At 44.7% G+C, this 15882-nt stretch overlaps 6 protein-coding genes across 6 annotated transcripts; 3 read left to right on the top strand and 3 right to left on the bottom strand.

Annotated features, from left to right (window-relative positions):
• Positions 1-1705: 1705 nt before the first annotated feature.
• GL218_06616 (uncharacterized protein) lies at positions 1706-3397 on the top strand (the record flags this gene model as incomplete). The annotated part of the gene is made up of 3 exons (XM_033583340.1): positions 1706-2201; positions 2269-3171; positions 3228-3397. 3 exons carry the CDS (start codon positions 1706-1708, stop codon positions 3395-3397), a joined length of 1569 nt encoding a protein of 522 aa, XP_033433582.1.
• Positions 3398-4784: 1387 nt separating this feature from the next.
• Positions 4785-6365, top strand: GL218_06615 (Mevalonate kinase; the record flags this gene model as incomplete). The annotated part of the gene is made up of 2 exons (XM_033583339.1): positions 4785-5009; positions 5076-6365. The coding sequence occupies 2 exons, from the start codon at positions 4785-4787 to the stop codon at positions 6363-6365; spliced, it is 1515 nt and encodes a 504-aa protein (XP_033433583.1).
• Positions 6366-6894: 529 nt separating this feature from the next.
• On the top strand, positions 6895-8592 carry GL218_06614 (Protein farnesyltransferase/geranylgeranyltransferase type-1 subunit alpha; the record flags this gene model as incomplete). Its single annotated transcript, XM_033583338.1, has 3 exons — positions 6895-6940; positions 7014-7643; positions 7709-8592. 3 exons carry the CDS (start codon positions 6895-6897, stop codon positions 8590-8592), a joined length of 1560 nt encoding a protein of 519 aa, XP_033433584.1.
• A 714-nt stretch (positions 8593-9306) lies between these two features.
• GL218_06613 (putative nuclear transport factor 2 domain-containing protein) lies at positions 9307-10055 on the bottom strand (the record flags this gene model as incomplete). The annotated part of the gene is made up of 2 exons (XM_033583337.1): positions 9307-9908; positions 10010-10055. 2 exons carry the CDS (start codon positions 10053-10055, stop codon positions 9307-9309), a joined length of 648 nt encoding a protein of 215 aa, XP_033433577.1.
• Positions 10056-10576: 521 nt separating this feature from the next.
• Positions 10577-11716, bottom strand: GL218_06612 (uncharacterized protein; the record flags this gene model as incomplete). The annotated part of the gene is made up of 1 exon (XM_033583336.1): positions 10577-11716. One exon carries the CDS (start codon positions 11714-11716, stop codon positions 10577-10579), a length of 1140 nt encoding a protein of 379 aa, XP_033433578.1.
• A 2069-nt stretch (positions 11717-13785) lies between these two features.
• Positions 13786-14274, bottom strand: GL218_06611 (uncharacterized protein; the record flags this gene model as incomplete). Its single annotated transcript, XM_033583335.1, has 1 exon — positions 13786-14274. One exon carries the CDS (start codon positions 14272-14274, stop codon positions 13786-13788), a length of 489 nt encoding a protein of 162 aa, XP_033433579.1.
• Positions 14275-15882: the final 1608 nt, after the last annotated feature.

Genomic DNA, 15882 nt, shown 5'->3' with positions numbered 1-15882 from the left:
AGGTTTATTTAATGTATTCTCTAAGTAACTGGGTAGCTTAGGGCGAGACAGCTTCTTGGTAGGTTGTAATTACCCATACACCTTTTTGATTACCCCCCCTTCCCCCCTATTAGAGATTGGGTGAAGATACGCATAAAAGCCTCCGAGATGTAAGATACGTGTATAATTTTCAAGTTTATGTGCAAGCGTGTTGTTCCTCTAATAAGAATTACACCCCTTAAGCCATTAAGTTGACTTATATGAACCGACTACCACAATCGTCCGTGCCCAATATACGTTATAGAGCCACGACAGCGCGGAACTTACTCGAAGCTTGCGTCAACTTTCCATGAGGACACCTGGCAACATATATACATTTAGCCGACCCAAAGTAGATTTATAAGTCTAAAGAACAGTATAGTATTGTAACAAACGATCAATGGCCAGGTTGGTACGGCCTAGCGAATCATTCAAACTCTCCGCCCTACCTAAGAACTACCACTACCATATACTTACCGCATACTTATGCAGTATTGTTACGAATGATCGCTAGGTCCTGGGGTTCGATTCCCTAGATGGCTACTCCCTATTTTTTTTAATTGGGTTTTTTTCTTTTTTTCATATTCTTTTTTTCATATGTACCTATTTAATTATACTTATAGTAGATTTATCGCCATTGCTTATTAGCAATTATGAATCGTATGATACATAATCTAGTTAGTTAATATCTCTGTAGTATTTCTGGAATTTTAGGTAGCTCATTTAGAATCATAGCATCAGGGCCGTCTTGTGATAGATACGGATAGGACCTTGGCCGTTCGTTATTTGCTTGATATATAGGTGGATATAAGATGTGTTCGCTAATGATATTTCCCTATTCACATATATTTTGGTTTAAAAATCATTTTTTCAACCTTGGAAATATATAATTCTAGTTGATGATGATAACGTCTACGTCTATTATCTGCTATATGCTACCTACCTAGGTGGATACAACGCGCATCTATGGCGCTCTTAGACGTCTAGAGTACTCCTTGGGGGGAACAGAGCCAGAGGATCGCCTGATATAGGAAAAAATATATAATTCCTGTTATTCGGTATCCTTCCCAAAATTGGCATGCGATCTGTTGATGGCGAACAAACGATAAACTTCAGCTGGTAATGTTCTTCCCCCTGACACGAAATCTTTATAGCTACTGGGATGTTATGAAATGCTAGCAAATGCTATATATACGCCCCGAGAATTTACAAAAATAAGGAACACTGCGTGGTCCTGATGCCAGTGACGTATACAGCCTTGCCAAATCTCCCGATCTTAGAAAAGTGAACGTCGTGTAATAATGACCTGTTAGATATGATAACTCCAACCGCAGCCTTCCGCCCGCGCAACTTCCCCTCAATTCCAAGATTGTACTATGTAGCTTTCCCCGGTCAAGAAGTGAGTCGCTTCAAGTGATTGGGTTTAAGTGACTGATTGGAAGGGAACATGCATAATATTGACCTAATTGAACCCGCGTTGGATACGCGTTTGAGTAGCCGGTTGGTGCCACGACCTCCAACCAGATGAATCGAAATCCAGGTATGGTCGCACAACATAGTTATAGGCGGGACAATGATTTCGAGTTGAGGCCTCGAGTTGAGGCCACCAGAAGACCTCGATTCATATAATTTAATACCGACTCCCAATCTTTAGGCAACATGATGGTTTCTTGGTAAACCAGTGAGAATGGGGCGTAAGAAAGCACCTGGAAGGCTGGGGATGGACCCGTACTCGAAATTACTCCATCGATTCTATGAACCCCTTATTCTGGCTAGAGTCCTCGGACAGACACGAGGAACACATACCTCAGCCCCTCAACATGACGAGAGTCAATCTGGACGTAGAAGGCTGCTCAGTAACCTTTCTTACCTTTGCGACTATGATAAGGGAGGCGATACGACTTCTTCCATTGCTCTTGAGGACACAGACGAATGCTACATATTCTGGATCGCGTCAAATACAGCTCGGGCGGGCATCAGGAACTTAGGTGGGTTAAAAGAATTGCTGAAACAAATACATCACATCATTAAGCTTAAAGAAGAGCAAAGGAGTCCCTTTGAGGTTAAATTCACCCGCGCATGGGTAGATTTTGCTGAGAAGAGGGTGAAGAAGGAGGTCAAGTTGCTATCAAGGGCGATAAATGAGTGCGAAGGATATATCAGCAAGGAAAATTCCGTACCAGGTTGGTTCTAACTGCTTACCCAGTTGCTTAAATCAAGCTATATGGGTACTTACACTAAATCTTGCAGATTCCCAATTAGTCAAATGGCTACAGCAATTCATTCCTGCCAAAGGGAGGTCTGTAGCTGACGTTTGCTTCCAAGTTTATGATCAACGAAAGACACCAGAGTTTCGTTCACTGGAGGGTAAAACTTACTCCGGTAATGGAAACATCGATCCTAGAAAATATGAGTCCCTTTTCGCAACAGTACGTCATCGTCTAGGGCGATTGGCTAATCATGTCCGAGCACCAAAGAAAGTTATCGAAGATTCACTGGAATTGGGCCACCTATTCGATGTGTACAAGATTTGCTTGGTTAACCCACCACCGATTAACGAACCACCCAAGGCGGACTCTCTTACCGAGCTTCACAGTATCCTCAAGCGGATGTTGCCGGCCAATGACCCAAAATTGGAGGAATATACAGAGGCTCTAGTATCTCTAGATCATAAGTTCCAAATCACAAGACGAATCCGCGGAGAATATGACAATAAAAACTTACAACTGCGCGTCCACGCGGAGGTTCAGATTCTAGAACATTTCTATACGAACCAACTCCGCTACGTTGATAATGATCACTACATTGGATGCAGCAAGCCAGCATGTTATTGCTGCCACCTCTACTTCCGGCATCACAAGTCTAGTCCCGTGGAACCGGTATCACATCAGAAGATATATCTGAATTGGGGAGTACCGGCGCTGCCCGAGGGATCTAGAAGTCCGGGCTACAATATGCAGCGAGATCTGATGAATAAAATGTTGGAAACGATTAGGAAAGATGCCCTGGCACAGATCATACAGAAAGCAGGACCGCTCACATGGCACCCCGATTCGCTGACGGGGATTACTATTTCAACCATGGCACTTCCTGCGGAGAAAGTCCACCTTGAAGAGAGTGTTCTTGAAAGACAGTTAACAAGTTCGAGTTATGGTGTGTTTCACTATTTATTCACCCTTGAGACTACTGCAAGAAACTAATATACGCAGACTCTATTATGCCGGAAATCATTCCCGTCATGGACGCACAGTCACGGATCGCTGAAGAATGGAGTAGCTCATCCCTCGACAACGATGATTCGTCGACCTGTGAGCATCAAGGGGAGGCTATAAGTGAATTTGACTCCGATTCCGACTCTGATGGCGGGGTATCTTTGTAATGTTGTGACTTTATGGCATAAATTACCTTTTATAGGACGCCATGTGAGGATAGGCTTGGTTGGCTTGCAGCTTCATGCCATTGAAATATATTATCTTAATCTCGTAGGGAATGTCACGTTAGGCCTGCAACTGATTTATCGGAAACGGTCCTAAGTATAATATAAATGTTAGTTAGTTATCTCATATCATCCGATTGAAGATTGAAGATGAGATAATTCGAGGTTAATGTTGGTGTTGCAAACTTTAAGTTTATTAAAAGATCTTGTCATTGTCTTAGATTAGAATCATCAATAAGTCAATATGCTGTCAGTTATACATAGGTACATCAGTCGGTAATATACCCTGTTGGGCAAGGTCCGAGTCGGAAGGCGTGGCCGAACAGGGATATTTTCTTCTGGGGACCTTCTGCCAAGAGTGAGACCGGCAGCCAATTCTTCCTGTTGTGTTCTAATTGGTTCATTATGACTGGTTCTGCTTAAAAAGGCTACGTCTAGGTTCCCACTGATTCCCATTGCAGCGGCGTCTGGGTTGCTATCGGTACCCTGGTCAGGTACACGGATACATCTATATCAAATTGGGATAGTGGAGCTTTGACTAGGTACTTTGACTCGTCCTTGCTTGTCTTTGCTCGTCCCTTCTGCCCTCTAAGCAATAAAAAGGGGTGGGAAAATTTCCCCCCCTTGCTTGCCAGCTCTGCAGCTTTGCGCCCACTTTGATTACCTTACATTGATGTCCAACATCGCAGTATATCTCGTCTCCGATTCCTACACCGATTCTTATCAACTCTACTTATCAACTCTGCAGCTCCTTCAATTCTATAAATCAGTTATATCAACTTGCAGTGAATGTAGCTTACTGAAAAGAAAGAAGTGTGATCGCATTTCCTTGCGTCCTTGTGTCCTTGCGGTACCTACATACATAGCATAAGGAGCATAATAAGCACCAAAATGCGACATAACCAAACATAATTAGGAAGAGCCTTACCGAGATTACGACTAATACTACCTACACCTCTATTCCTTTTATTTAATTATCGATACCGGTATCATCTCATTCCTACATCGCACGACTCGAACCTAAATCTTTCTTTTCCTTTTCCGCTCGTTTGACTCTAGACGCTTGCAATCCCAATCCGGTGCCGCTCATACTTTTTACGCCACTCATCGGTATCTGGCGTATATTTATTAGATAACTTACGTGGGGTTCTGTTCCTGCTGGGAGCTAGCTAATCTACCTAAGGTATCTATCGTCCCACAAGGAATTCTGCAGCAAAAGTAGTCGCATAGCGTAAGAGCTTAGGGGGGAGCATCTTGGAAGATATTCTATTAATCAAACGATTTCACAACGACTTTTACTCCAACAATCCCTAACAGCGCAACCTCGGAAATGTCCAACGGTATCAATGGTTTTCATAAGGAGATTGAAACACTCCATATAAACGGCAATGGAAATAGTACGAACGGTACAAATGGGCGATCTGCGTCAGAGGAGAATGACAAGAAGAAAAAGCGAATGAGTCGCAAGCTCTCCAGTCCTATGATGCCGTCCTTTATGGTCTCGGCTCCTGGCAAGGTCATCGTCTTTGGCGAACATGCAGTAGTCTATGGCAAGGTATGATACAACTTGCTTTCTCAGTACCTAGTTACTTCTTTGCGCACAAGTTCACAAGATATATAGGCCGCTATCGCTGCCTCCGTCTCGCTCCGCTCCTACCTCCTAGTGACGCATCTCTCCAAATCGAAACGTACAGTAACCATGCAGTTTCCCGACATCGACCTTATCCATACGTGGAATATTGACGAATTACCATGGGACATATTTCAACAGCCTTCTAAGAAAAAGTATTACTACGATCTTGTCACATCTCTCGACCCCGATCTCGTAAAAGCTATTCAACCTCATCTTGCAGGCATCTCGCCAGGGAAGTCAGAACCCGAGCGAAAAATACACCAAAACTCCGCCGCCTCGTTTCTATACTTGTATCTGTCACTAGGATCGCCAAAGTCCCCAAGCTGCAGGTATACCCTTCGTTCGACAATACCGATTGGGGCTGGTGTTGGGAGCAGCGCGTCGATTGGCGTCTGTCTAGCTGCTGCTATGCTGTTACAAATTCGTACGCTATCTGGTCCGCATCCCGACCAACCACCTGAAGAGGCTCGTCTACAAGTGGAAAGGATAAATAGGTGGGCTTTCGTGGCCGAGATGTGCATACACGGCAATCCTTCTGGCGTTGATAATACAGTTTCTACACATGGCAAAGCTGTGGTGTACCAGCGAACGGACTATAAGAAACCGCCAACGGTGACACCGCTATGGGACTTTCCCGAATTGCCATTACTCCTAGTGAATACTAAAACACCAAAGTCTACGGCTGCCGAAGTGGCCAAAGTCGCGAAGTTAAGTGGCACGCACCAGGAGCTAGTGGGAACGATTTTGGATGCGATAGACAAGGTCACCAGAAGTGCGGAGAGTTTAATAGAGGAGGAATATTTTGACAACGAGGAAACGGAGAGTCTACGGCGCGTAGGAGAGTTGATGACAATCAACCATGGTTTACTTGCGTCTTTGGGCGTTTCGCATCCTCGCCTCGAACGAATACGAGAACTAGTCGACTACGAAGGGTTCGGATGGTCGAAGCTTACTGGTGCGGGCGGTGGCGGTTGTTCGATATCGTTAATGAAGCCGGATATCCCTCAAGAAGAGCTGGATAAGCTAGAACACAAACTCGACATGGAGGGATACCAAACATTCAGGACGACTCTTGGTGGAGATGGTGTCGGCGTGTTATGGCCGGCAGTGTTGAAGAACGGCCTAGACGAAGATGAGGAAGGCGGCATGGAAATCGATCTTGAAGGTTTCCTGAATGCACCAGGTAATGATGGTGTGGAGAAGATGGTTGGTGTATCTGGGGGTTTAGACGGAGCTGAGAGGGAAGGCTGGAAATTCTGGAGGGTCGAGAGCCAATGATGAGATTATGGAATAATGGGAGGCGGCTTCGGGGAAATAGTTGCTTCTGTGGATCGTAGGAGTATGGACTGCGGGTATACTAACGGTGTATTCGGGGCTCTCGTTCCGGTTATATCTGATATAATAATTATAGAGAAGCATCGATAAAACGAAATCGATAAAAGGGAACATTAATGAATGAGTAGCTCGGTCACGGTTTATACATGGAAAATGGACCTATGTAGGTATCTAAGGATTGTAGGGATAAGTACCTACTAGGTAGGCTTAGGGGATTTACTAGAGCAATATTTTAAGTTTAAATATTAATAAGACTAATCATTGGCCAAACGCGCCTGTCTTTTATAAAAAATAAAAAGTTGGGTATATGAGGTAGGTTCTTAAAGGTGGTTTGTACTTGCCCCTCCATCCCTTTATATGCAGGTCTATAACTAGTGGAATTTTGTTGTCATCAGCCTTCATTTCTGAGTCTCCAATTTAAAGGTATTTATCTGATTTATCTGAACCCCACCATTTATACAACATCGCAGCCATGCCTCCAAAGAACAAAGGAGGTGCTAAAGCCAAAGCACCCGAACGTATATTATTCTCATTTATTTATCATTATTATACGTATGTTTTAGAATGGTTGCTAATAAGTAAATCGGTTAGCAGCGAAGCAAGAATCTCCGAAACAACCCCAGACCATCAAAGAGCTCGAGTGGCAGTGGTACTACGAGACGAATCCTTACCAGAAGTCCTTCGAAGAGCTTGGTCTCCATGGCATGACCCCAGCTGATCGACAAGCCTATCTCAACCAAGAATATCTAAAACCGGGCGCTGCCAAGACCCTCTCCAACAAAGCACAAAAGGAACTGTGGAAGCAGCTAAACGAAGCCAACGTTCCTCTACGCAGCTTACCCCGGCCGCGCGATCACCAGTGGGGCCGCGACAAGAACGGCCGCGACGTCGGCGATTATACCGTTGAGGAGTACGAAGCCCGCGAGGCGAAGAAGGTTAAGCTTCTATTGCTTCTAGACGAAAGCTCAGCTTTTAAGGTCAAGCGCGCGAAAGCCGACGAAAACAACCCCGACAACGAGAAGACATACACTTGCACCGAAGAGGACGTAGATGCTGAAATAGCTAGGCGGAAAGAGATGTCAAAATTACAGTACGACCTATACGGCGCCAAGATGGATCCCTACGAGCTGGATCCAGACTGGGATGACGTCGTACCGATACCTCAGATCGAGCCCGAGGGAGCGCTTGCCGCTATTGCGTATCCGGATGAATATTCTGAGGGTATGTGTAAATGGACGCGGCTTTGCTAGGATATGCTTGGATTATAGATACTAATGGTTTCCCAGCTATGTCCTACCTCCGTGCCGTTATGGCAGCGAAAGAGTATTCACCCCGATGCCTCAGACTAACCGAGCGCATCATATCCTTAAACCCGGCACACTATACCGTCTGGCTGTACCGGTTCTCTATTGTACAGGCTCTAAACATATCGATCCTAGACGAAATCGACTGGCTCAACGAAGTCTCTCTCGCACACATCAAGAACTACCAGATTTGGAACCACCGGCAACAGCTGATGGAACACTACTACCCGACGATCGTGACGGTGCCCTCAGAGGTAGCCGACCTAGCTAACAGCGAGCGGAAGTTCCTAGAGAAGATGCTCCGGCTAGATACGAAGAATTACCACGTATGGAGCTACCGGCAGTATATAGTGCGCAAGCTGGGGATATGGGGCGACGCCGAGCGGCAGAGCATAGAGACCCTGATCCACGAGGACGTACGGAACAACTCAGCCTGGTCGCACCGCTTCTTCGTCGTATTCTCAGACCCGGCGTACGCGACACCCAACTCGCACGCCACGGAGCACGACCCGAAGATACCGGATGATGTCGTCGACCGCGAAATCAAGTACGCCCAGCAGAAGATCGAGCTCGCGCCGCAGAATCAAAGCCCCTGGAATTACCTCCGCGGGGTGCTAGTCAAGGGAGGCCGGAAGTTGGTGACCGTAGGGGATTTTACAGAGCAGTTTGTTACGAAGCTAAGCGATGCGGAAGCAGAGGAGGTTCGGAGTTCGCATGCCTTAGACTTGCTAGCAGATATATACAAAGAGACAGGGGAGCTGGAAAAAGCGGACTTGGTACTTAGACGGCTAGGCGATAAGTGGGATCGCATTCGGCGCGGGTACTGGGAGTACAGGCGGAAGCTACTAAAGGAGGACCAGCGTTAGAGAGAGCATGGCCAACCTGTAGCTTCGCTATGGGGGCGGGTGGTGAAGCTTCATGAAGATTGGGAGAGGGCGATGAGTAGAGGAGAGGGGAGGGGTGAGGGTGATGAATAATATCCTTAGAATAGGTAGAGTTATTCTGAAGTTACTATCTAAGGTATCTACTTAGGTAGGGCCGTTGCGATGCATTTAAATCTATGAATGAAGACGTTGATTTTATGAGATTTTATGAGATTTAAGAGTTGTTGTTGGTACTAGACTTGTTTTGAGAGAGGGTTGGGTTTATCTATCCCCCTTTTTTTGACATATCCTCGCCTTCTATAATCTCAACACCTATGATAGTTCTTTCCCTTCTGATTTTCCTTGGAGATATATGCTGCCTTTTTTTCTTCCTCTCTTTCCTTCAACTGCCTTATGATTCTTGGATAGTTACTTAAGTTGTAGTCTCACAAGTTGGTCACATTCCTAAGCTAAAACCCATAGGTGGTAAAGCGATATGTAGTTGGCGGTGCACCAGCCTCGTTTAGACCTCTGTTGTAATGTCCCATTCACTAGGATAGATGGATGCATGTCTACCACCCACGGCCCTTGCAGAGGCTGCCTTATCTACCGTAGCACACAAAAGCATTGGTAGGTATAACGCAAACCCACGGCTTCGCTCCGTTTGCGGCGTTTGCTTCATCCCTCTGTCCCTCCCTCCCTCATCCAGTTCCCCCCTTACAGAGCGCGAAAGTTCTGGCTAACGATAACCCACTTCCTCAGCCCGCGGGACGCATTCCTCCCCCAAGCCTCCCAATGCGGCACTAGTAGAAACGCCTCGTTGAACGGCTTCTCGAGGGGCTCGTTGTCGTCCTTGCCGGTATTACTTACCCCCCCTCCACCTCCAACACCTCCCCCTCCCCCTACAGCCGCCCCCGCCCCCGTCGCATCCCCAACCTTCCCGTCCCCATGCCCCCTCCCATACCTCACCACGCCGCTAACCTGAACCGCGAAGCTCAGCCTATCGCCGTTGCGCACGGCGGCGGCGGCAGTAGCGTCGCGGCCAGCTCCAGCTCCAGCGCCGAGTTCCGGCTCGCCGATCCGGAAGCACGGGTTCACGGGCTGCGCGTCGAAGGACGCGATGTCGTAGGATACGGGGCCGCCTTGCGTTTCTAGCAACGCCTCGTACGCGGACGCGTCGGGAACCAAGAGCCCGTTTATGCTGATGTCGGGCTTGACGCCGGCGGCGGTCAGGCGCGCGGATGTAGAGGCGTAGAAGTTGTTGATGGGGCGGCGCTTGCTGAGGGCTTCGTAGAAGTGGTCTACGAAGGCTTGGGCGGCTGGGGGCGTGTTAGTAAGGGGGGTTGTGAGATGAGATGAGATGGGATGGGTGAAAATGAGAGAGCTGGGTTGGATAGATTAGATTAGATAGGTAGGTTACCTTCGCTGGCTACTTTAGCCTGAGTCTCTGGGCTTGGTAAGGCCATTTTTGACGGAGCTGGAGGATCTTGATGAGATCTTCGCCTCTGGTCTGGGTTAGTGGTTTGCGACCCTTCGCTCTTATAAGCGATGAGCTGAGTTGGGTGGTGGATGTATTTATTGAGCTAAGCCTAGTTTTTGATTTCACAAATTACTAGGATTTGGGGTTGTGAAAAATAAAGAGTAATTAAGGCTTAGTCATTCGATGTTATACAATGAGATATGAGTGTGAACTTTGGAAATTAGACAGGTTGGAGTTGTTAGGATTATGTTATTGAAGGTTTAATCGCAGGGACGACGCTTGAGTGAGTGAATCAAAGGATGAGATATCATGAAAACAATCAATTTTGCCACACTGTGAGATCCATTCCCTTCTTGGTTGTAATAGCTGCTAAATTTAACTAGCAGTACAGTCTTAGTTACACAAGTAAACACTGTATACGTATCTCTCAGCAAGAGCAATTGCCCATCGTTTGCATCGAAACTTTCTATACCTTTTAATATTCAAATTGTCCATCTATCTTATCACTTACCTTACAGCCAAACCCTCTATATTCGACTTTGTGTAAATTCCCACTTCCTCCATAGGCCAAGTTATAAGATATCTATACTCCAGCGGCACCAACTCCTCAATCTTTACCAGCAGCGGCTTGACCCTTTCCTTAAGCCACCACCTATCCTCCACCCGGTGCAGTAAAACACACCAAAAAGCCATTATGAGAAGCGCCGCCGGACGTCTTGCGGCGAGATCATCTCCGATCCGCTGCTGGTTCATAAAAGGCGGGAACCTAAGAGCCGCATTCTTCCGATTGAGCGCCGTGTCCGCCTGGTCCGACAGGTAGAAACTCAGACGAAGCTTACACATGACCTGCGCGTATTCTCCCTTATGCTCGGGCGCGACGGGGAGTTCCTCGCTCAAACCGAGAAGTCTCGCGTCTGTAGGTCCGCCGCTCAGCTCTTCGGGTTTAGGTGTCGATAGATCTCCCAGAAGCACGCGCAGAGGGGATTTCATAATAGTAGGACCGTGCTCCACGGTGACTGCCGCAGTTCCATGGATTAAGACCAGCCATTCGGCTAGAGACCCGGTCTCCTCGTTGAAAAGCAGCGACAAGGCGTCTTTTGCGGCGGCGAAGTGATACGGTATAAATAGACACGAGCAAGCAAATAGCGGGAGGGCCGTCTCCGCCGAACTAGCAGCCAGGGCTTCGCGAAATAGGGGGATAGCTCTGGCTTGATGCTCGGTAGCTACGCGCTCTAAATATTTCGCGTGTTCCGGGGTGGCAGATCGGAGGTGCAGCGCCGCGACCGCGAGGATCTCATGGAGAAGATAGGGATGCCGTGTCGCGAGATCGGGGATGAATTCTCGCCAGACTGCTATCGATGCGCTATCATCGGCCTGCGCGGTCGATGTGGACTTGATAAAGTGTTGATACAGACCGAAGTCGGTAAAGGTAAACGACGGCTCCTCGTAAGATCGTACTATCACTTCCGGCGTATTTGAGTCCGGTCTATTATTCCCGGGTGACGACGTCGACACCAAGCTACACGGAAGCTGTCTCTTGGCGCAATATGAGCACGGTTGCTTCTCGTCGCATTTTACCTTTTTGATTTTGCATGTGGTACATCCGGCCCGGCTCTTGTGGTGATATCTCCGGGACGAGGATGACATTTTTGGGTTAAGTTCATCTCTGCCGCATCTTGGGAGGTTTTCATATATTAAAGTTATTAAATAAAGATTTCTATCAATATTCTCACTGTCTATCAGAACATTATACAATGATACGTACAAGGGTTACAATCCTTACATGTAGAGAGGTATGATGTTTGACATTTAATTGGATCGGGTCTCTTTATGCATTTACTAAGAGATATTATACGGAAAACATCCGTTTCCCCGCCGTCATAGTAATAACAGCCCGAAAACCATCAAACTTAAAGTGAAGAAGGGTTTCTAAGTGAGAATGGTAGAGCGGTTAACTTATAGACTGAACATGAAAGAATATACTCATTAACTACCATTGATTCATACATACAGGTAGGCGTTTAAAATGCTACTCATTACTGACTATCTCTAATCGCTCTTCATGACGACTCCTTGCGAATATGCCAATGAAAATGTCCTGAATAACCTTTTCGGGTCTGCTATCCAACGTTGTACCTCATCCCAAATTCTACGTAATCCTTCGCCGCCGTCGCCTCCGAACCGGTCTCTCAACTGCGCGTAGCTATAGAATCCATCCATCCCCAACTGTTTTAGAGACGCATATGGGCCGTCACGTACGTAGAGCGATTTCGATATTTGGACGGAACCTTTCTAGCTATTCCTCTGCTACACCCCAAGCTTCATATTTAAGACAAGGGTGTTTGAACAATATCTAGGATACAGAGTGAGTCACTAGAGCTATATGATTGCCTTAAGGAGACTATGGCTATCGACAAATGAAGAATACACTGATCACAACAAGCAGTTATGCCTGCTTTAGAAGCTTGAACGTCGCTGTCTCCTAGATCGCATATGGCCATATTATTATTAGACATTTAATATCCTTCCTTGTATAGCCATACTAGGTATGTGAATGGTGCCTTACTGAGGTCCGAGGCCTGTTCCACGAAGCTATTCTGGAAGTCCCTACTCGGAATTAGGGCCAGGGGAAAGGTTATGGTCGGAACTTATATTTAGCAATCACCTAAGTTTGTCCTCTCTGAATATAAAATAGCCAATTTAGGGGAAAAAAACCTTTAACACACCTTTGAAGTGTTGAAAATGTGCTCATCTCAATTTGCCAACAGTAATATAATCAACTCGCCGTTTTCCTAAGAGACAATTCGTTTTCTTCGCATAACGGTATGTAAGTGGCAAATAGCTAAACTAAGCTACAGAAGTAAATGTATCAACCATTCTTAGTTCGCCAGATTTAAAGTTAGTGGAATTCAGGCCCCATCTTACGCCTTGAATTTAGCTCTATTCGTAGAGCATGCATAGCCAGTAGGAAGAGAAAGTAATTTGAAAATTTCGATTGGAATTTATGGTTGTAGTTGTAAAGTTGTAAAGTCCTAGGTTAAGTCTAAGACTCGGATCTGAATAACCTTTATTTAGGAGTGCCATCCCACTTTCCTCGTCCGTACCTTCTATCCAACTCCCCATTGAAAACTTTAAGACATCGACTACAAATGACGTAGTAAACCCAGTACTGTTATATTTATATCAGTTAACATATTTAATGATGTATTTAAACATATATAAGAAGGCGCTTAGATAGTCGTCTAAACTACCTATTCATTACCAATAATAAGCTCGTAAAGATCACACCCAAGCATCGAAACGTAGCTAGATCCACGACTCTCGATAGCGCAGTGTCTAAACTAGTCTTGTGAGTATATCCAATACTACTAAGCAAGCATGTGCTGCTATAATCGCGTTTCCCGTGATCAAAGTTCTGGAATATCCGTGGCGAGTGCTCATTCGGTATAAGCTACTTGCTAGATCAACGCTAGATAGCGTAGTGCTATTCTTTCTTCCTCTTCCCTCTTCCCGTAGTAGAGTCGCAAGATGTCTCGATCTCGCGCCTATCGTCTTATCTACCTATAATCCTCGCATTTCCCTCACCATTTTTAAACGGCTAATACGTCTAGATCTTAAATGCGGGTGCCCCGATACTGGAGCGACGTTTATAGTCGACTCTACAATATATCGTTTCTAGAGCCTTATGATTTCTATGCATGTTCGGATCGTGGCGTTTATTTCGGGAAGTGCCATAGGCCTAGTCGTTCCACCACGCTGTATCCCATGCCTAAGAAGTCGCACAGCTGGACCCAGTTCTCCGCCTGCGAACTCGCCTTTAGCGCAAGCACATCCAGCTCTAGAATTTTGCGAGAGCGCTTTTCCTTGGCGAAGAAATTCCGAGCCGAAAGCACGTAATCTTCTTCCCCTATACGTTGACTACCTCGTGGTAATATGAACTTAGCGTCGGGTTGTGATCGAGCGATCTCTGCGAGCTGCATGTTCGACGTTACTTCGACGTAGGTGTTTGATAGCGCTGTCTGGTCCAGTATGTCTGATTCGAGGTCTAAACGACTGTATCCTAATGTGTTTAAGGCTTTACTGAGAGCGATTGTTGCTGGCGGCGACGTGCTTAGGATATAGACGGATGGAGATACGGTGGTGGTGTTCGAGGCGAATATGCTCGAGGCAAGCATGCCAAGCTCGAATGGCAGTGTGAACTTCATAGTCGATTTAGATCGTGGATAACGATTGACTTTGAATATCGTTCTATTCGGCGAGCGTGTATTTCCTTTTTTTTTAAGGCAAAAAGAAATAAACGTAGCCACTGTAGAATCTGGGGAAGGGTATCTCTATATGTCGACCAGCATAAGGGGGTTTATTTCTACGGGTAATCTTATTATAGGATAGGGTCTGGTCCCATGGCCCACCTGAAACTGGGGAGAGTAAAAGTCGGATAGAACGCTAACATACGTGGTGTTATCTCGTATCAGATCCATCGTTGGAAATACTTAGATATTATGGCCCAGTACGAGGTGTTCGGTGTCCAGATCTCAGGCTGTTATATTCTGCACCTGGCCTCAATCTGTGTTATCCCCCTAAGGCACTGCCACAGTAGACAGCTTCAAAGGGGGAATTCAAAAGCCAATTGGTCCCTTCGTTCTTCATATTGAGAAGAACAGATATTCGGACACACACTTTTCAAATTTTTGTTGCGCTTCGGATAGATCGTCAGGGATAGTCTAGATTTGTGTCCGATACCTTCCCATAACGGATGGTTTAGGGGTCGCGTTGTGCAGGTTGTGCTGTAAAGAAGCGGGACATGAATCCGATTTACTAATTTCAATTCAGCTCAGCCCCGTTTCTCGCTTCATCGCCCTCAGATATTAATAGGGGTCTGTGTACCTGTGTACATGCAGGTAAGAGTCCGAACAGGGATCATTCTATCGAATCTGGTAGCATATGGATATGATTGGTTGAATCGAAAGGATTAAGACAAACTTTAAACTAGATTTATGGAGATGCACCGAAGTGATGAGGTACGTACTGTACATATAAAACCACCTGTTTGGTTAACTTTGTCACAACCTTAAAACATGCCACATAGGAAAATGCATATAACTTTTAAGAATTTCTTTATCGATCCATAAGCATTATTTCCTTTATATGATTACTTACATGGCACATTTATTTTTAAATAAAAGCAAAATTAAAGTTAAAAAAAAAAGTGTTAGTTAACGGTAGTAATTAATAACATTACGGTTATATAATAAAAATGTAAAAAATATAATATTATTAACGTATAATATCGTATAATATTATATAATACCGCATAATTAATCAATTATATGTATAATTAAAAAATGGTTTTTTTTTATCCGATATATTAATATTAAATTAAAATAATATTAATAATAAAATATTATATTTAAAGTTATTTTACGTTAAATTTAATTAAATTAATTAATTTTATTTTATTTTAATTTTTATTTTAATTTTAATTTATTATTAAAACTTAAATTTTAATTATATTTTAAATTAAATTATTAATTTTATAAATTAAAATAAATATTATTTATTATATAAAATAAATATTTAATATAAATAAAAGTTAAAAATTTTATATTATAATTACATAATTATTTAATTATATAATGCGTATTATACGCATTGTTGGATAGACAAGGATGTTGCATGTAACACAAAAAGGTATCATATATATGATAGGTAAAAGTTGTTATTGATGATGTTTAATACGTATTTTAATCGTGGATTAAAATACGTGGGAATATATATAAAATGAGTGGGTTTATCCCACCTAAATTACATGACCA

The sequence above is a fragment of the Daldinia childiae genome (assembly GCF_008694065.1).
Source record: "Daldinia childiae strain JS-1345 chromosome Unknown Scaffold7, whole genome shotgun sequence".
Lineage (NCBI taxonomy): Eukaryota > Fungi > Ascomycota > Sordariomycetes > Xylariales > Hypoxylaceae > Daldinia > Daldinia childiae.
The sequence above is the reverse complement of the archived record's forward strand: the minus strand, read 5'-3'. Positions and strand labels throughout refer to the sequence as shown.